The sequence below is a fragment of the Protomyctophum parallelum genome, assembly GCF_964188405.1.
Source record: "Protomyctophum parallelum genome assembly, chromosome: 21".
Classification (NCBI taxonomy): domain Eukaryota; kingdom Metazoa; phylum Chordata; class Actinopteri; order Myctophiformes; family Myctophidae; genus Protomyctophum; species Protomyctophum parallelum.
In genome coordinates this window covers 20,393,963-20,415,125 of record NC_139713.1, presented here as the reverse complement: position 1 = coordinate 20,415,125, position 21,163 = coordinate 20,393,963, and the positions used below count along the sequence as shown (strand labels likewise).

The 21,163-nt window shown below is 40.9% G+C and overlaps 1 protein-coding gene across 1 annotated transcript in view; it reads right to left on the bottom strand.

Annotated features, from left to right (window-relative positions):
• The window catches only part of atp8b1 (ATPase phospholipid transporting 8B1), a 36,817-nt gene extending 16,442 nt beyond the window's left edge, over nt 1-20,375 (bottom strand). The window contains exons 1-9 of the mRNA XM_083792946.1: nt 20,241-20,375; nt 9,095-9,269; nt 8,465-8,562; nt 4,163-4,276; nt 2,809-2,907; nt 2,555-2,616; nt 2,371-2,443; nt 2,099-2,169; nt 1,301-1,383 (exon numbers count right to left, since the gene is read on the bottom strand). Of these exons, the coding sequence (XP_083649072.1) occupies nt 1,301-1,383; nt 2,099-2,169; nt 2,371-2,443; nt 2,555-2,616; nt 2,809-2,907; nt 4,163-4,276; nt 8,465-8,562; nt 9,095-9,251 (757 nt within the window). The 5' untranslated portion in view covers nt 9,252-9,269; nt 20,241-20,375. The remainder of the gene's footprint in view (nt 1-1,300; nt 1,384-2,098; nt 2,170-2,370; nt 2,444-2,554; nt 2,617-2,808; nt 2,908-4,162; nt 4,277-8,464; nt 8,563-9,094; nt 9,270-20,240) is intronic.
• Nucleotides 20,376-21,163: the final 788 nt, after the last annotated feature.

Genomic DNA, 21,163 nt, shown 5'->3' with positions numbered 1-21,163 from the left:
TCTGCTAAATATCGTAGTTGTGAATGTACTGTAGGCAGCGGTGTAGTGCTGCAGTATGCACTGAAGCTCCGCTGCAGACACTCATTCACAGTTTCATACCTGAAATATCTTATCTCAGGCACTGTGTAATTATGTAGATACTGTTTTTCTTGTTCGATCACCCCTCTCCCCTTTCGTTTTTCTAACGAAATACAAATTTCACTCACTTCTTTACTTCTGCAAACCTGTGATGTGACTATAAAGATTCTGATTCACATCCAGAATAGCCTCTCCTTTACTGCACCACTACCAAATTCCTCAAGAAGCAGCAGCATCTACAAAACTTGCTACTCGCCAGAACCCACTGACTCAAGAGACCACATCACGCCAGTCCTTGATCCATTACTGTCACTGGCCAAAGCACCACAACTCAGTTCTCAACCGATTTACAAGCGGTTTGGTTTGGATGATACAGGATTAAGAATGCTGGTTTTCATACCAAAATGCTTATGTGCGTAGATTGTAAAAAATAATATAGCCTAACTAAAACCAAAATACATTTTGTCTGTTGTTAACTTGTTATTGCAGTGAATGGTCAATACAGCAGTATTTTATTATTAGCCTTCAAGTACAAAAAGGTGTAGTACTTTAAACCTGTAAACCTTTGCTCAGACATGCCATTAGTTGTCTGTGTTTCACAAATGATTCTGAATGACTAGTAGCCTAGGGCAGGGCCTATCAAAATAAACTAACATAATATATGTTATTGTTGGCTTAATCTTTGGTGTAGCAATACTTAGGCAAAGATCCACCTGTCGCCATTGCTTTATTGTTATCCTTTTAGCCCACGTGTCTTTCTGTACTGTACTTCTGTGCGGTTTATATTTTTGACTAATAAAGTATTCAATCAATCAAAGCTGCTCCTTCATTTCAAGGACCCATATAGCTCTATATAACTCTCAGAGTTGCAGACCTGTAAAGGTCCCTGCACACTCGACGCGTTTTCTGATTTTTATCAGCGTTTTTCCCATCGGTTTTCTAAAAAACGAGTCCAGTGTGCAACCACCTTAAGGGTCCTTTTGCACGCCTACTCAAGGAACCCTGGACCACTCTTTGAGAACCACTGTCCTACAGCGAACAGTATATTATGACAAGTTGTCAGTCACACATCCACTGAGGACAATGCCTGCAGCCCACTACAACACAGTATGTAGGCTACGGTGATGTGTTAAATATGATCAAAAGTGACAGAGATCACAGAATATCTGGGATGATTATATGAATGGTTATTAAGCAGTGAATAATTTCCAGATGTGTTTACCGTCATAGCGTGCTAGTTGTCTCTCCTCTTGTAGTCGTTCGTCTGTCACTCTCAGACCCATCTTAAACTTCAAATTAGTCTCTCTGGTAAAACATGCAGCACAATACAGAGGAATGTTATTGGGACAAGAAGTACAGTACATTAGCAATCAATCAAAATATGAACAACAAATACAAAATTATTCCGTGTCTCAGTCCCTTCCTTTAGTAACAATGGGATTAAGCACTATTTGATTTACAGGCGTTTACCAATTCATCAGAGAATTTGGCCGGACTGACTACAGGGCTGGGTCAGGTAATGGCTTACTGGAACCATCTTACCATAACCACACACACACATCTTATCAATTTCAAGAAGTAAGTATTGACCCAAGACTATTTGACAGCTCAAATAGCTGACAGCTCAAATAGCCCAAAAGCTGAATAGCTGAAAAGAAGCAGCTTGGACTCCTCATGCATAGAAGGAAGCATGAGGTCTGTCCGCTGCCAGCCCCCCCAGGTTGGCAGAGGAAGTGTAGCGCCCAGGATTACATTAGATAATTTGACACTGGGTGAAGAAATGGGTTGCAAAATCGTGGGATAAAAAAAAAATAAGTGGAAAAAGGAGTGATATGATCTCGTGAGCTTGTAGATCAGTAGCAGATCTACAATCTACAACATTGTATATGTTGTGAGCATGTAGATCGACTATTTTCGCTATTTGTACTACAACAAAACAAACGGGGCTTGTTCGTTACAGAGAAACACTAGGTTTCATGTGAGTAAGGAGAGCAAGTGCAAGTCAGTAAAAACATCTTACCCGTCGAGCTCAGCAGTCTCTACGTACGCCAGACTGTTGGGGTTGGTACTGGATAACATAAGGATGTCAGCCTAGAGGACGACACACACACACACACACACACACACACACACACACACACACACACACACACACACACACACACACACACACACACACACACACACACACAATTAGGGTTGAAATGATGCATCACGTCTATAGATACTGTACATGTGAGCGTGCAGATTGGCTATTTTCACCAGACACTATAATATATAGTATAAACTTACCGGGACAAAATCATTTTTCTTTAGACGAACCACATCCCCAACTTGAATGTTCATCCATTTACACTCTTGAAACCTGACAAGGAGAACAATATGCATGTTAAGTTCCCATATATAAAATAATTAAGCATGAGCAAGAAACGCAAGTAGTAGAAAACAAAAAATGTATGCAGCCATCTTCTACTACCTGCCATCTAGAAGGACTTCAGTTTTCCTATTGTTGATCTCCTTGTCCATCCTGTGACGTGCCTGAGTGACGGAGAGAGAAAGAAGCACATAGGGAGAGATGTAAACAATGCACATAGTGCCATTTAAATGACATATTTCAAAGTGGTCACTGTCTGCTCGTGCACTGTGGTTAAACTCAAATTTGACACACAACAACACACACACACACACACACACACACACACACACACACACACACACACACACACTTACCAGGTCATCTACTAGGTCTTTAATGGCTGTGATTCCCAGGACCAGTACCAGTGGAACCAGTGTCGTGTACCAGGGCAGTGTCGTGATCTCTGGTATGATCTGAAAAACAGACACATCCGAAAGGGGAGATAGTTAGTTTATGTCTAGCCTCGGTACCAGGCTTTCATTTTTGTTGGTGCAAAAATGGAAAGCCTGGAGGAACGCATTGGCCGCTCTGGTCTAAAAGTGGGAGTCAACCCTTCTGGGTGGGCGTCGCTCCAAATGATGTGACGTAGCGCTGCACTAGGGGGGAGAGGAGGGGCCAGGGGTGACGGACAGATCGATGTTTATGTCTAGTTTATGTCTAACTTACCGTTACATTGTTGTAATCATTACAAAAGCATTCATTTGTGAATGTCCTTGCGTTTCATTTTATAATAACGCGTTATTGTTTTTAGTTTAATACATATTAGTTATTTAATTGACAGAAATAGTGGGGGGGAAAAAGTCACTAAATAAGACAGAAATAGTGATGCACTATTGGGACACACAAACATATTAGGAGATGTTGGGCTTCATCTTCAGTTCGTCACATCACACGTTTACACCAGGTATAATAACTACAATACATAATATGAGAATATTTAGCGAGCTAGGAAAAGAACATAAGCACATACAGGTTGGATGTTGTTCACTGTTGTAGGCTAATTGTCCGTTTTGAACCATCTATAGGGGACTCACAGTCACAACTATGTACCACCACTTTACATCACAGCCATGCTGCAGGTAAATACAATGCAAATCCTTCAATCTACAGTCAGCACTAAGTGCCCCTCCTGCTTCTTGGCTGTGATCCAAAATACTTTAAATGAATAGTTGGTCTCTTTCAAATACCAACTTCTAAAATGGTAGGACAGGTTTTTACTGTGGTTTATAAAGCAAACTATACAGATATACCCGTGTTTATATATGCACCAGTCTCTGCATAGTACTGCATATACTTGTGTTTCTATAGGACTGTGTGTGTACTCTGTACCTGTAAGATGTGTTTCTATAGGACGGTGTGTGTACTCTGTACCTGTAAGATGTGTTTCTATAGGACTGTGTGTGAACTCTGTACCTGTAAGATGTGTTTCTATAGGACGGTGTGTGTACTCTGTACCTGTAAGATGTGTTTCTATAGGACAGTGTGTGTACTCTGTACCTGTAAGATGTGTTTCTATAGGACGGTGTGTGTACTCTGTACCTGTAAGATGTGTTTCTATAGGACGGTGTGTGTACTCTGTACCTGTAAGATGTGTTTCTATAGGACGATGTGTGTACTCTGTACCTATAAGATGTGTTTCTATAGGACTGTGTGTACACTCTGTAGTACCTGTAAGATGAGCAAGATCAGGAAGTAGAGATTGGCTGCTCTCTTGAACTGCTCGTACAGGTTGAAAGGGAGGAAGGTCAGAGCGTTGTATTTGTATGTTTTGATGCCATTTCCCTACAGAGAAAAAGAAGGAAAGAAAACACAGAACATACATGAACACACGTCTACTGTGTTGACACACACAGACAGGCGAACACACAGGGCTCCATCTTGCGCCACCCTTATCCCTTATCCCTAAACTTATTTGCCATTTTTTTTACTATTTTGAAAATCATTTTAAAATAGTTAAACTAGCCTAGATCTACATCTACACATTGTGAGCCTGTAGATCAGCTATTTGAACAATTTTTAACGGTTAAATAGTAAAAAAAAAAAAGTTTAGGAATAAGGGTTAAGATATAGCCCACAATCTCCTGGCTGAGATAATAAGAATGTTAGATAAATTGAAATACTGATTATTATTGCAGAAGGGAGACACTGGAGCAGCCTTTTATTCAGGTACAGTAGGTGCTAGTACAAGAAATGACTGACTTTTTGATCTTCCTCAGAGAAGATTGATTATTTTTAAGACCATTTCTTTCTTTAATGAAATTATAGTAGACATTTATCTTTACCCCATTTGTCTCTCAATTCAGTCACTAACCCTCCCCTCACATGTCTGTGCTGCCACTGCTAATGTACCATAAAGGGCACACCTGCCAGTGAGGAGCCCCCACTGAGAGGACATGGCGCCGCCCTCAGCTTCCCGTTCACAGGCGGCACCCAAACGAATATGTAGGCGTCGCTAGCAGAGTGACAAAGATCAAGAACAAGGCCAATTGTGTTTAGAGACGCTAAGCCAGTTATGCTGCGATAGATCCTAGACTCTGTGGTGGTGGACAGGACTTTATTCCTGTGAGTTACTTTTTAATCTGAGAAGAGCAAGATGCTGCTGTACTCTCAACCACAAAACGTTAGAGCGCACACACACACGCAGACACGCAGACACGCACACACACACACACACACACACACACACACACACACACACACACACACACACACACACACACCTATCTGTCTGTCACTCCTACTATAATACACACAGACAGGCACTTTCTCTCTCTCACTCGCATGCTCGCACATATAATGTTACTGCCGTCGAAGTATTACAAATTTCGCTATAAACAGACGCTATCAAATATCACTGACGACACAGAGACAACTCCCTGACACTATCGCTGAGACTTCTATGAGAGTGCTGACATAATGAAGTGACATTATTCCAGGAGTGTCTCAGCCCTGCGGTCACTCCTTGCCTATATTAAGGCGTCTTACTGGTCATAATAACTTATTTTAGTTGCATATTATAATGATACTCCCAAATAGTACTACTACAGTTGTGCTTTCCTTCAGTCTCCTTCTCCCTCAGCCTTTCTCTGTCTCTCACCCCTAGGTTTTCCAGTGCTATTGTGTGGCTCTTGTTCATGTAAATGAGTGCACATGGAAAGTTCCATTTTAGGGGTGTGCGTGTGTGTGTGTCAAACACAGAAACAGGTCAGTTCAACAGAGCTATATCTTCTTACAACCCCGGGGAGAAGTCACATCAGAACACCACTAAAAAAAAAACCTACAGCGCACACGTCTGTTCAAGGCAAAGTTAGAGGTGAATGCCCATCCTTGAATAATATCACTGAATCAAATGTTGATGCTTTTTGTAATCAAAAGAGATTGGCAGAAACTCACACACATGGATGGGGGAAAAGAAAGAGCACCTACTTGCCCAATAATACCTACAGGTACCTTAAGTTCTACTGAACCCCTTACCCCTCCTTGCCGACTGACTGCAAGTCATTCTGGATAGAAGCATCAGATCAGCCAAACTAAATCCATATTATAGTAAATGCATTTTCTATGTGAATACCATTTACCCATTTTTGTGTGCATGTTGCTGATCACACCACAACATAAAATGACTATATTGTGTCTCATGTTTTTCTACTAGTAACCATCTACTACTCATGATGTGCATAATGAGTACATCCATTCAGAATTGCGAGCACTCACCGCATGGTTATTGGTTAATTTATCTTCTTCTCTTCCTCCATCTGTCACTGACATTATCTGCATTCTGCAACCTCCATTAGCTATTCATTTGCTCTACAAATATTTCCTCTCTTTGAGTTATTTACATAAAGAAATAAAAAAGGTACAGATAATTGATATGTACATATGTGTATCCCTGCTATTCACCCGACTAAACCAGCCCTACAATAGACTCCCCAGTGTCCCCACCCACTCATCTATTCCTTTATATTTCACAGGTAACAGGTCTAAAACTGCAGATGTGGTATCGATAGAATAATAGGCCCAAGACATTAAGACATTAAACTGCAAAAATAGCTGTCTGCATGCATAGATGACATGACGATTTCCTGCAGGGCTGGGGTACTACGCCGAATTTGACCATTACAATGGACACAAACATTGAAAGCACTACTAAAAAGGGGAAATGCTCACTGTGTTATCAGTAAATATTGGTAACTTGGCATTCCATTCTGTCTAAAGTCTCAGAACAGGTTCTACCACCTGTGATGACAAGGTGTATACTGGTGTTGACCTGACCTACAGTATGGTTTATTTGATGAAATAAATAAAAATGTTTAAAAGGTTGTGTGATGCTTGTGAAGCAATTTTCATAAGAAACTAAATTAATAAAGTGAAACATTTTGTATCAGAGCCTGAGACGCATGAGAACAGATTGAATATTGAAATACCACAGCTGGTCTGGCCCGCATAAAGTTGCATTTTGCCCAGTCCAGCCTGTGACCTAAAATGAGTTGTGATACTAGAGACTACCATTATAATATATACATTATTAGAGAGAGCACCCAAAATGAAATAGGCTACAGTACATGTCCATTCACAGCTCTGGCCAAATATTGTACTTAAAACATAGATCACTGTGCAATCTTTGCAACGTTAACAAACGTAATATTGGTTAAATATAATTGTGTGTATAAGTCATAGGTGTTTGAATTTTGTTCGCAAATGAAACTTTTCAATTCCACACTTTAAAATGCATTACAAAGCAATGTTAATGTAACTTTGATGGGGGAGGGAAGGCTTCAAGTCGCTGCAAGTAGATTTGCATACCGTACTGGTATCCAACAATGGCTTCCTCAAAAATCAACCAAGCGATGGTATGGTTTGTAAAATGGCCAGCAGGATGTGATTTAAGTCCACAATGTAAGGAAATCAGGAGTGCACAGTCTGCCTACTATACTACATCAAATCAATTCACTATCTATCTATCAATATCAATTCACTATCATTATCTTTGGTGTGCCTTGGCCCTTGGGCACATAAAGTTTGGAAACCGGTTAGACTAAGTGCTTTACAGAGTCGAACGTAATTGACGCAAGAAGTTTGCCCTCTTCAGACACAGGCAGATAAACAAACAGATATCTCCATGTGGGACACATACAGACAGTTAAAACGGGTGCTATGACAAGTTGACCACAGGTATTATTAGGTTCCAAAGTTGCATCGTTCTCAAGTAGGCCGGTGGCCGACGGGCACGTACACGACTATAAATCAAGTCTCTGTCTGTCTGTCTGTCTTCCACGTAACTCCAAAACCGTTTGCCCCGTGGACTTCAAATTCGACACACGCGTTCCACACCGCCACAGGGAGTGCAGTGCCCAGTGTCGAGTCGGTCCAGAACCATCACAAACGCCTCTGGACACGGCCCCTGCCCAGGCTCCATATATGGAACAGGCCTGTTCTGACATCACAAATATGTTCTGACATCTATAGATCTGTCATCAAATATAGACTCCATATTTGGGCATGCCTGACAAAGAACTCCATATATGGGCATAAAAGGGACACTCTGCCCAGACTACGGACAGGGCCCCTGCCCAGGCTCTATATATGGAGCTGGGCTGTTCTGACATCACGACGATGTTCTGATATTGACGCATGCCTGACAAAGAACTCCATATATGGGAATAAAAGGGACACAGACATAATAACTGGGTGGGGCATGCATTTCCAACTTGAATCGGACAGGGCCCAAATTAGCCAATTGGTCACACCTGATCACCCCTAGATCTCCATAATTGGAGCTGGCTTGTTCTAACATCACAATGATGTTCTGACATCTGCATAGACTCCATATTATTTGGGCATGCCTGACATATATGTGCATAAAAGGGACACGGACATAATAACTGGGTGGGGCATCCATTTCCAACTTGCATAATAGTTCCAAGTAGTCCAACGCTTCAATGGTGTAGTACTTTTCAATGGTGCACTTACAGAGTACTTGCTCTTCTTGAAACACAGAATGGTTTTCATCTGGAACTCGGGGAGCTGGTGGAAAGCACGGTCATTGGCCTTCACTTTCCAGCCCATCTCTGAAACACACAAAGCAAAAATTGGCTCTGGCTTAGTTATTAGTCCATCTAAAAAAATATTATAGTACTACTATTACAACTACTACAACTGCATTGAAGTTCCACTTAACGGTCAGTCATTGGTGGGTTATTAGCGTTTCCCAAGCCTATTTTTGAGGGGCGCTAGCCCCTCCTATGTCCAGCTTTGTATAAACACAAACTTTGTCATGACAAACATTAAATGACATTGATAATGAATGGCCAGTTTAACGTCATCTTCCCAACACAAATATTAAATGTCATTGATAATGAATGGCAATGGCAAAAATTAACAGCATCTGAAGACAGTCTGTGGTCGGGATGGATACGATATTTGATGATTCTGTGAGTGTTTGGGTTTCACCACCACCACCTACTAACTACAACCATCATCATCATTCTAAATTGTCTGTTTAGGATACATGACCACCACAAATACTACAGTATAGTTTCTAGTACTGCCCTACCATCACCACTAACACTATAATTTTAATAATATCTGCCATCAACTGACCATTGGGCGATGCAGCGGCTCCTGGGGCTCCTGGGGACCCCTGCCTCTCTCCATCGGAGCCGGGATCCAACTCGTCGTCCGTCTCATCGTCACTGTACGGCATGACCTCATCGTCGGGTCCCTGGGAACCCTGGGACTCTGTACGCACTCGACTCATGGTCACACCCGAAGTCACCTGGAACAAGGACAGAGGACAGTTAACATGTTAACCGGGGTGATCATCAATTCTTCATATTGTAATCGTAATGTAATATGTACTACTTGTTCAATAAATGCAGGCTAAAAGCTGTTGCAACAATGGTAGAAGTTGGTATTCATAATTTGAACCATGCACCGACATTTCCTCTTCATGCCACAAATATAAAAACAGTCAATTTCAGTCAGCAGCAATGTTTAATTCCTTTTTTTTCCTCATCAACAGAATAAAAGAGAAAATGTTCATACTAATGTATTCTATAATAGAACATGGTGAGTTGTATTGCCAATTTGCAGCATCCACGAGCCGGAGCTCTACAATAATTGCTTCTTTTGAACTATAGCCATTTTAGAGCATGGGCATGTTTTAAAGGCATATTTTAAATTGGGAGAGGGAGTATATTTAACTAATTATGTCTAGAGCACTGTCTGACAGATCAACAGGTACTGCAAACCAGTGTCGTTTTTGGCATTTTGGGATTTAGTTTTAGTCACATTTTAGTCACCTGAAATGTTTCAGTGTTAGTCTAGTTTTAGTCGACTAAATATCATAAGATTTTAGTCGACTAAATCTACAGTTGATTTAGTCGAACAAAATGTATTTTGGCGGGCCGTGATGCCATCGTAATGAGTTTTTTTCACTTGCTGAAAATAGCTGATCCACAAGCCCACAACACGTCACGCGTTGTGGACTTGTAGATCGGCTATTTTCAGCATGCACCTAATTGTAAAATTACTTACATAAAATTACTTGTAAAATTACTTACTGGATCTCTTGTCCACTAGACTAGAGCTTTCCTAACATTTTTGTCCAGTTTATATATATATAGAATTGTCAGTATATTTAGTCTTAGTCATCACAGCTTAGTTTTCATTTAGTTTTCCTCAGTGAAAAAAGGTAGTCGAACATTTTTGGTCGACAAAATCAACACGGCTGCAAACAGCAAAATATACAAGGTGCATTAATTGGATTCGCGTGTGGCGTTACAGGAAAGGCATGAGGTCAGCACCAACATAAGTAGGGGAGTTAATCCTCCGAGGAGCATGAATGCCAAAGAAAAGATGGAAAGAAGGTGGAAGGAAGAGGAAATATTATGAAACGAAGAGGATGGAGTATCAGCTTTTTCCTTTAAAAAACGCTTAGTCATCCACCAGTAGCACTGAAGTCAGCATGAGCGACAGGGCTCTTCAGGAGTCACACACCACGACAGTGCACTTCTAAGAGGAAATTACCTCACTATATATACTTTGATACCTGGACTCGAGTCTCAAGGTACTGGGGTGGCAACCAGTAACTGAAAGTGATCCCCAGCTCAGCTGTGTCAGTGACTGTAATTACATCTGCAGTACCCTAGTAATGTGCCATTGAGGAAGTGTGTGTGCGTGTTGCATGCGGCTGTTGTGTATGTGGGACAAATTCATTTGACCTCGTCTAGACTTTACTTAATTCTGTCTGGTCGTAGAGGCCATTTTCCTGATTAACATTGTATTACACATACTCACACCAGGGAGCTTCTCAGTTCAGTACAACCACAGTATTTTACTGTTGGCCAGGAGCTGCCCATGCCAGTTCCTAGTAGGGCTGCAACTACAGATTATGTTGGGTATTTTTACTAACTGTATTAAAAAGATAAAAACAATGTCAGAATTGATTGAATTCCACTGTTGCACACCAACAAGCTCCACTGGAGCACTTACAATTTAAATGACGGATTCAACATGTGACTTACCACTATTACAGTATGTCTTTTGACTCTTTCCAGAGCCCTCCTTTGACTATATGCTTGGTTCTCCAACATCCCAATGTAAGCTTCAAACCTCCCTAAACAAATCTTCTTCTCAGCCTGGGGTCCATGACCCACCTCATTTCAACCCATTTTGCTAGCGAAGGTTGACTCCGGGTAGAAGACAGAGTTAAGCAATTGAAAATGGGATTGACATTCAAAATTGTAAATGCGGCTTTGCTCTCAATGTCTTTTGGTGCTATGCTATCCCTTTTATACCAAACTTTGACTGTACTGCTGTTTTACATTTCTATCTAATAATCTATTCAATCAATACTCAAAAGTCGAGAGGTGTGGCACATTCCTCAAATGTTTTAAAGCCATGGCACTGTAGGGGCCAAGCCATCTAGAAAAGGGTCAGTCTGTCTTTCTTTGGGTGTGTCTGTCTGCCAGGGGCTAATTTCACAATCCACTGGACCAATCAGCAGCACTAAATGTCTTCTGCATGACGGCAGTAGGCCATGGGAGAATATGGCTTACTATAGTTTATATTTTACACTGGCAGTCAGCGAGGACAAATTGGTCAAATGGGAAGATGACTGACATCACAGACTGAGAACACTTGAGATGTAGTTGTTACTAGTGCCAACTGCCAACACACAGAACTAGAGACACACACACACACACACACACACACACACACACACACACACACACACACAGGTCTGGACGTGTAATAAGCGACCCAGAATAAGCTAAATTATTTCAACTGGTGAATACTGGAAATGACGTAAAGATCATCCCCAGATATGGGCTGTGATCTGGCCTAGTCCTGAACGTCATCGGAGGTAGTCATCATGACGTCATTTGGCTTGCATAGGAAGGGGGGGCAGCTAAAAATAATATCAAACTACTGAATCGAGTAACTTAAAACGTGTCTGGGGTGTTCACATAAGCCTGAGATAAATAAACCAAAAGCTTTTTGAAAGTGACTGAACTGAATACATGGACAGTGAGTATCGTCCTGTGAATGACTCCCATAAAGCTTAAGCACACATTTGTATAGCTCTTAGTCACTTTTACACATATAAATCAATTTCTAATTCCGATTGTGCACGAATGTAACCAAATGTATCCGTATTTGACTATTTGTACACATCAAGGGCTTTACATCTAACAAGGAAAGCAAACAACATCACTTCCCCCTTAAGTGCTTTACAGAGTCGAACGTAATCAATGAGACAACGCAACGCAGTCGGAGAAAAGTACCCCTGGCCACCTTTGGCAGAAGAGAGCAAGAAGGCTTTTCCTCCTCTGCTCGACCCCTTTTTCCTTTAAGAGGATGACACTTCCGCCAGCACGAGTTGTAAACATAAACATAATCGGCATGGATAGATCACATTGAAAGTTAAACAGGACAACATGACATCATCGTTCGAAGCACTGTTCGAAGCACTGCTTTGCAAACTCGTCTGTGATTATCAGGCCTGGTATTCAGACGAGAACTCAGCGGATACAAGCTCTGATAGTTGTGTATAATTTATCGTATCCTATGCTTCCATTTGGTGCCAACTTGACCGTTTACTGACGCGACCAACATCGTGACCGTTGCCTAGGGCTCTATGTATGGGCAACGGAGTGCATTGCGTGTGTTATCTCACCCCAACGACCAACGTAAGTGAAAACGGACTATGTCTGGACCTTTAGTCTAGTGGTTTCCAAACTTTTTGTTCCCAAGGGCCAAGGCACAACAAAGGGCAAGTCAAAAACTCAAGGAAAACATTCGAATCCATGCAAATATCACAGTTATCACTCTAGTCTGTAGCAGTATATTTTTTCATACTTGTTTGTGGGGGAAAGCAGGACATTTAAAAATGGATGCCTGGTTTGATTATGTCTGGTACAGAATTCACCTCTGTATTGGGAAATGACACAAAGAAAACTGAACTTTTTGTTTCTTGGTAGATATTGCAATAATAATTGTGTGGTTGTCGCAAACACGAGTGTTCCTCTGAAATGGTGTAGTGGGGGGGCGGGGGGAGGCAAAGAGAGTATCTTGAAAAGATTCAATATAATTTATCGTTACATCCATTGGGATGTTAAGTATCTTGAATGTTTTTTTTTACTTACATTTTTATTGATTTACAAGACAAGACAGTAAGAAAAGAAGAAGAAAAAACTTACAGTACACATAACAGTATCTGGATAGAGATGTTTGAATCTCTATCCCAAACTTGCCTTTCCAACCGCCCGAGACAGAGTAAAGTAGATGCAGGACGTAACGCTCTGTTGGGCTTTGAAGCTTGAACGAACCTAGGCCAGCAGGGATACCTGTGGTTTAAATGGTGAGCATACGTACCAGTACAAACAAATACAGTGCCATGCAGCAACTACAATGCTCATACCCCAACCATGACAACACTGTGTGGAACAATCTGTTGCAACTTTCTATAAATCACATATACTAGTATGGATATGGGTGCAAGTTCAATTCCCACTGGGGTCACGTGGGCTATAAATAAAATGCAGTCATGGTATCCACCCTGCTGTGACATGTTTGTGATCATTGCAGCAACAGAAAGACAAAGACCAAATATACGTGTGTCACACCAGGAAATACACACACCTAAAGTACTAGTAGTCAACAGACAAGCCTGCATACTTCTAAAGTCATTTACGTGCCGTCACCACCAAGGTATGCATGGCCTTCTGCTGTGCTGACGTTTAATCCATTGAAATCTCATATCTTTTCCTTGTTCCTTGTCAAAGACAAAAATTAAAACGAACAGCCAGTCACAGCAACAAACTATTATATTTTGTTGCAAACAATTTTCAACCTAACACCCCTATTTTGGGCATGTAATTAATTTCCAAAAAGGGGCTTAAATCTTGTGTGTGTGAGACAATTATACAGATTCACTTTGTACAAATCACATGTTATTTGGTAGAACTCTTCTATGAAGATGGTCCGAAAAACAGGTTTGGGTGGCTGGCCTGGGCCGACAGCCTGACCCCACAGCAACACGGAAAGAGAAGCAGGGAGGGACACAGGGGAGAGACCGCAGTCAGATCTCCTTCAGGAATCTGACTGCAGTCATTTATTTGTCCTATGCCATTTGAATCACAATGACTTCCTTGTAGGTAGGTGTATAATTGCCTACAATGAAATCCTCAATTAAAAAGAAAAGAGTTGCTCCCAAAAAGGTAAAACAAAAGAAGGAGTCAACAGAGAGGACTGACAATAGCATACCTGACTGCCTGAGCTGTAATATGAGAAGAGGAGGGAGGGGGGTGGGGGATGAGGGATAGGGGGGAGGGTCTGTCACCTCACCGTCTCAGAGGTACAACACAATGTTAAGAAATTGGAGAAAACACTGAAATAAAGGTTTTTTTCTGCCCCTTTGGTTACATTAAGTCTCAGAGTTAAATCAATACTGGGCATTTTAAAATGTGTTAGTCTATGTCTATGTCTTGTAACTGGAGCTCATGAACCCACGAGGGCATGCCTCCCACCGGGGTGCCATCACCAATCAATATTTAATATGGCTTTAATGAAAACAGCAGCACTGAAATATAAACAATGGCCCAGGAGGGTGAGGCCAGTTAAACTTACAATGCCAAAGAAAGGCGTCTTAATTAGCCAAGGTCATAGTGCTTAAACCAGTTTTGAACTTTTGAGTCCGTTAACATTGTAAAATAATAATAATAATAATAATAATAAAAAGTTAGTTTTAAAAATGCTTTTGTGTTTTGTTTGATTAGCTACACAAGCTATGGATACATCAGCTCCCTAAGAATGGCTTACTAGTAGCAAATCAAAGAGATTTATATGTTTTCTCTACATTGATATTTTAATAAAATAAATTACAGATTTTTTTAGATCAGTTCAGAAGTCCAAGAAAAGAGAATAGCTAATGAAAACAGCTCATCTCAGAACAACATTTAGATGATTTATTACAGTCACACACACATCTTTTGCGTCTTTTAAAGGAATTCACCAGTTCAATAACTTCAATCACATCGTGTCAGATGTTGGGGTTTTAACAACAGACAGAGACATACAGGGTGGGGTTAGCTCTAATCAGACGTCTAGCATTTACAGTAAATACCAGGCTCATTACGAAGTAAACAATTGATTTTAGATTTCTCAAACAGATGGGGGGGCATATTCATTTCAAGCCGTTGTTTCTCTAAGTTTGGCCACAGATAAACAGGTCACTTGGTTGTCTCACACACACACACACACACACACACACACACACACACACACACACACACACACACACACACACACACACACACACACACACACACACACACACACACACACACACACACACACACACACACACACACACACACACACACACACACACACACACACACACACACACACACACACACACACACACACACACACACACACACACACCATAATTGGGAGACGATTGTGTGTTTAGACAGTCTTATTATTAAATTGAATGAACACCAACCGTGCTTAGCTTACAGGGTGCCACTCAATGAGGTCAATTATCTCCCACACAGCCACTCAATGGGCCCATTCCCAAGAGCAAACAGTGACTTTGCCTAGTGTTGGAAAAGCTAGATGTCAGCATAATACAGACTACAGTAGGTAGGGCAATATGGGTTCTATTCGTTGTGGTCTTTTGGTTGTTGTTGTTTGAAATAACTACACTACACATGGTGGAAACATATTATGTGTATATGTTTTAAATGAGAATAGATTTTTGAACAAATCATGACCCCAATAATTGACCTTGAATCGTGCATTACATTTTAAAATCAAGTCTGAGGCTGGTGGCTCAGCCCAATACGCTCCTTATGAATTGCGACGATCAGAGTTCAAGTCTGACTCGTCACATATTGCATCTCACATCTCTCTGGCATCAGACAGAGAGATGTGGAGAGACAGGAGGTCTCTCTCCCCAAATAAAGCTGTTGCCACAAATCTTACAATGGCTGCGGTTACATGAGGGCTTTTTCATTCAGAATGAAAACTTCAGAATTAATTAATTCAGAAGTACGTTTTTTGCTGCGTGTTTACATGGGAAATGGTCATTCCGAATGAGTGTTTACATGGACAATACTTTTAAATCCCATTATTTCATTCCACATCAGGTTTGGGGCTGGGAAGGCTTCTGATTGGATGGGGGGCGGGGCGCATATGTTTACGTCCAGTGGTGGAAAGTAAATAAGTACATTTACTTTAGTACTCTACTAAAGTAAAAATTTGAGGTATTTCTACTTTTCCAATACTTTTACTCCACTACATTTCAGGTAAAACAAAATAATAATAAAACACTTTTATGCCATATTACTTTATATTTGATGTATCCTGTAGCCTATGAGAGGTTGCTCTCAGAGATGTGAAATTAAACATGTCTAGTTTCTTATAATTAATCGCAAAACAAGCATGCGCAGAAAGACCAGAATGAACTTAAATCCGAATGAGTGTTTACATGAGTCCACAATTGTTTCAATAGGATTTAAAAATGGAATAATCCGGTCAGTTACATCAGATCTAAGTTTAAATCAGATTGGCCATTTTCATTCCGATTTAAGTTTTTGTAGGTGTTTACACGACAACTTTTAATAGGATTTAACTTTTATTCTGAATGAAAAGGGGATTTAACTGTCCATGTAAACGTAGCCATTGATGCAATCTCAAGTCAGAGCATGTCTTCGAGTCCACATGGCAAGTCTAAGTCAAGTCTCAAAATGACTTTGAAGGTAACAAAATAAAAAAATCCAATAGAGATGAATAGAGATTCTAATTAAAGATGAACAATAGGCATATACAATAATGAAAGCCAATCTAAAAGGTCTGGAAAACTCAAGATGAGCTGGGCTGTCTTGAACTTCCCTCAAGTTCAAAGTACCATTTGCCTCTCAGGGAACTATTCAAATTCTTAGTCACTTCCTCCAAGGTTGTCCATTTCCATAAGGAAAATGAGATTTACTTACTCAAAGGCGGTGTACCGATTTGGTATTTGGTAACAGTATGTCCAATAATATCAGAGATTCTGTTTTTGGTCAAGGGCCTGGCTAGTGCAACAATGCATTGATTATAAATACAGTATATACATGAAGTGCACAAGACGGGCATATTTAAATGCCTGAAAGAGTGCCTAGTCTAGAACAACGCCATCCAATTTAAGCAGAAAACAGGACCGGGTCTAATAACACTGTGACTCCCATGTGGATCTCAGATTTCATGTGGCAAGGCTAGGACCTCAGTTGTACACAGTATGACGTATTTCCGACATAAGACTCCAAATTTGGAGTCAGATGTCAGCCCAAACTTCCATTATAAATGTAAGATATAGTTGAAAAATGTTAATCACAGGGGCAAACAATGTGGATATACTGTACTTCCTTGGCCTAGTGGTGGGCAAGACAGACAGACAGACAGACACACACACACACACACACACCCTCTACAGAGTACAGAGCCACACCGTAAAAATAGAATACAGTTTAAAAGTTTTACCAATCAACATTATTAGGCATTGCAGCCTACTATTAGAGATGTCCCGATACTGTATCGGTAAACTATCGGTATCAGCCCTTATTTGTCATATCGGTATCTGCGAATATGCCAGTCTAACCACCGATCCGACACAGGAGTAAGGGGTTGACAGACACTATGGCAGGTAAATAAAATGTTGGGGCATGTGGAGTTTGCTTTCGAGTTGCCCAAACTGCAAGTGCACATATGAGTGAGGAATTTGCTATAAACACAACACGAGATATATAGCTAGACATCTATAAACACAACACTGGTATCGGTATCGGCTAACACAGAAATTGTGGTATTGGGATCGGATCGAAAAAAAGGGTATCGGGACATCCCTGCATACTGTAAATGTGAAAATCTGTGAACCGCCCTGTAGGGCTGGGTATTGCCTATAGAACCTGATATGATGTGTATCATGATGCATGCTGATTTTTAATAATGACTGTGTGTCCTACATTTAGCCTACTTTTGCACAGTGCTAGACCATGGCGAAATGCCAATTTGTCTGAATTGTTTCCAAATCAATTTGAAAAACGTAGTAAGTTGATAACAAAAACCAAGGAAATTAATGTTGTTTTGATGGTTAACTGCAAAATATCTAATCATATATCAAGATTATTTGAGCACAGACCTACCATCCTGCTGTTGTTTTTATCCTGGAAATAAGTGAAGTTAATATTTAAGTCATAACTTGTAAACATCTGTACACAGACAAAAGCATTAAATATCACCTGAGTTGACTGAATAAGCAGCCCTCCTGGAGTTGGTAGGGTGTGTGTGTTGCTCAAAGGCAAAGGACACAAAGTGCACAACTATTTCTATAGCAGTATGAACATTAATGAAGGGGTAGTAAGTTGTCCATAGTCTGTGTGCCTACCTATCTACAGGTAGGCCTACATTCTGAATACTGCTTTGGCAACAGGTGTATTTGTCATGCTAATAGAGAGAGAGAGAGAGAGAGAGAGAGATAGAAAGAAAATAGATAGGCATGAGCTGACGGCATCAGCCTGGAAACGAGGTTAAGTTTGTAAACACTCCTCCATCCTCATTCATAAGAAATAAAATCAATGTTGCATCATAAGATGGCACAGACTACACATGCAGGGAATTATGGCAGTAATCAAAACACGAGTTGTAAAAGCAGACAGCTCCCCATCTACTACACGCAAGTATCAGCAGCAGCTTGTGACTGCAACTTGTTCCTGTTCGCAGATGACTCAGCACTGCTGGTCTCGGACAGGAACAAACTGCAGGTTGAAAAGACCCTCAGCTCTGAACTCGGTAGAATCTGCACCTGGCTCGCTGATAACAAACTATCCTTACACCTGGGAAAAACTGAATCCATCCTCTTCGGATCAAATAGTAAACTCAGCAAGGCAGATGGCTTCTTGGTTAGAGTGGGTGACAATATTATCACACGAAAAGATCAAATTACCTACCTAGGTTCCATCCTGGAGGCTAATCTTTCCGGTGATAAAATGGCCACCAACGTAATCAAAAAAGTCAATCAAAGAACAAGATTCCTTTACAGGATCTCCTCACTGGTCAGCAAAAACACCTTGAAGACCTTAACAGGAGCCCTCGTACAAGGTTTCTTTGACTATGCATCCACCTCTTGGTACCACAGCACCTCAAAGGCCCTTAAAACAAGGCTCCAGACCTCCCAAAACAAATTGGTCAGGCTCCTACTTGGCCTCACCCCCCGAACCCACCTCACCCCTGCCCACTTTGACAGGCTGGGATGGCTTAGGGTCGTCGACAGAGTACAGCATCTTGCAATGGGTCTGGTCCACAAGATTCGATACACCACCAAGATACCCATGTACCTGTCTAAATACTTCCTTAATGTAAACGAAGTCCACACCCACAACACCAGAGGGAGTGCAACAAACCATGTACAACCCAGATTCGGCACAAACAAGGGACTAAATTCTTTTCGCTCCTATGCCACCAAAATGTGGAACGCCCTACCAACAGTCATTAAGACATGTGAATCCCTTGACTCCTTCAAAACCGCTCTCAAAGGGCACCTACGGATGGCTGCAATTCGAAACTGGCCTCTGTAAAATCTGAATCCCCCCCACCCCATTTCCCTCACTGTATATTGTATATTGTATATTTTCCCAGTGCTTGTATATTTTCCCTTTTTTGCTTCCCATATGATGAATTCCTGTTCTGTTCTTTAGCTACATAGAAATGTCTATTTGTATGTCTCTAAATGGTTGTATGCCTTTAAATGTTTTGATGAATTGAACAATGTGGACCCTGTTGTAAACAAGTGTAATGCTTAATTGGGTCGTCCACTCACAGTTGACAGTCTTTGTATTGAGTTTGTGCTTAAAATGTACTGTAAATTCTACAAACTGTTAATAAATATTTCAATCAATCAAAAAAGCGTGGTTGTTTTGAACTCGTGGTATGGTTTCAAATTGCTCAAATAAAAACATATAGGCTACGACGTGAACGGCGACGACGGGGCAGCAGTAGCAGCAGTTATAGCCCCTGGCCTGGATATAGTCATCCCAAATACAAAAAGGGGCTACACAACAGCAGTGATGTCTACGTGGTGACTGGTGTGGTTAGCCTACGCCGTGATCCATTTGATAGTAGCCAAGATAGTAAAAATAAATAAAGGGGATGAATAAATAATTCAACACAAACTAAACGAAATAAATGCACCCAAACGTACCTTTTATGCTGGTTAATTGGTTGATTGTGTAGGTTTGAAGCACTCCGCGCCAGTAGTTTCATGACCGCACCATGGTCTCTGTGACTTATACTGATCCTTTCTGTTTCTTTACCTTTTCTCTGTGTTCCACTCCCTTCACTTTACCTGTAGCCCGTTGCACCTCCTCCTCTCCTTCCGCACACCTGACAAACCGGTTGGACTGCAGCAGAGGGACTGCAGGGCCCAGGTACTTTACAAATACACACACAACACCAATACTACTTTTTAAGTGTAACAGGTTCGGAGGTGTGGTGATTTTTTGCAAAGTCAAGTTAGGTCAGATTTTTTTTATTTTATTTTCTTTTAATTTGCATGGGGTGGGGGCTACAGGTGGGCCTTGCAGTCAATTGACCATAATAATCATGTTGGGTATCATCTTGTGAACATGTTACAAAATAAATATATAAACTGTACATTTTAGTTTGAGGTTTGTTTAATCTCGTCTGTTTCAGCCATAGAGCTATAGGGCAATTATAGTTAAATTATGGTAATATATTGGTGTGCTGTAATTCGATACGATAGCGCCATCTAGTGGGCGTAAAGTAAACGACGTGTGCACGCGCACGTGCGTGCATGCGTGTATGTAAAAGTGTAAATACAGCTTATGTCCAAAAGATGGCACTGTCTATCGCATCTAATTACGGCACACAGGCTCATCAACATTGGCATACTCTTGCAGTGCTCTTCAACATAGACGTATATGCTCTTCATGCAAGGTCTTCAAGGTAACCAGAAAATGGGCACCTAGAGAACCTGGTCACCATTTATGTAGGGCCCCAATTCATATATTATGCTTTTTTTATAAATAGTTTTTAATGACATTTAAGGCCTAATATTTCTACAATTAACTGCAATTTGCTACATGGATCATGAATCAGTATGGG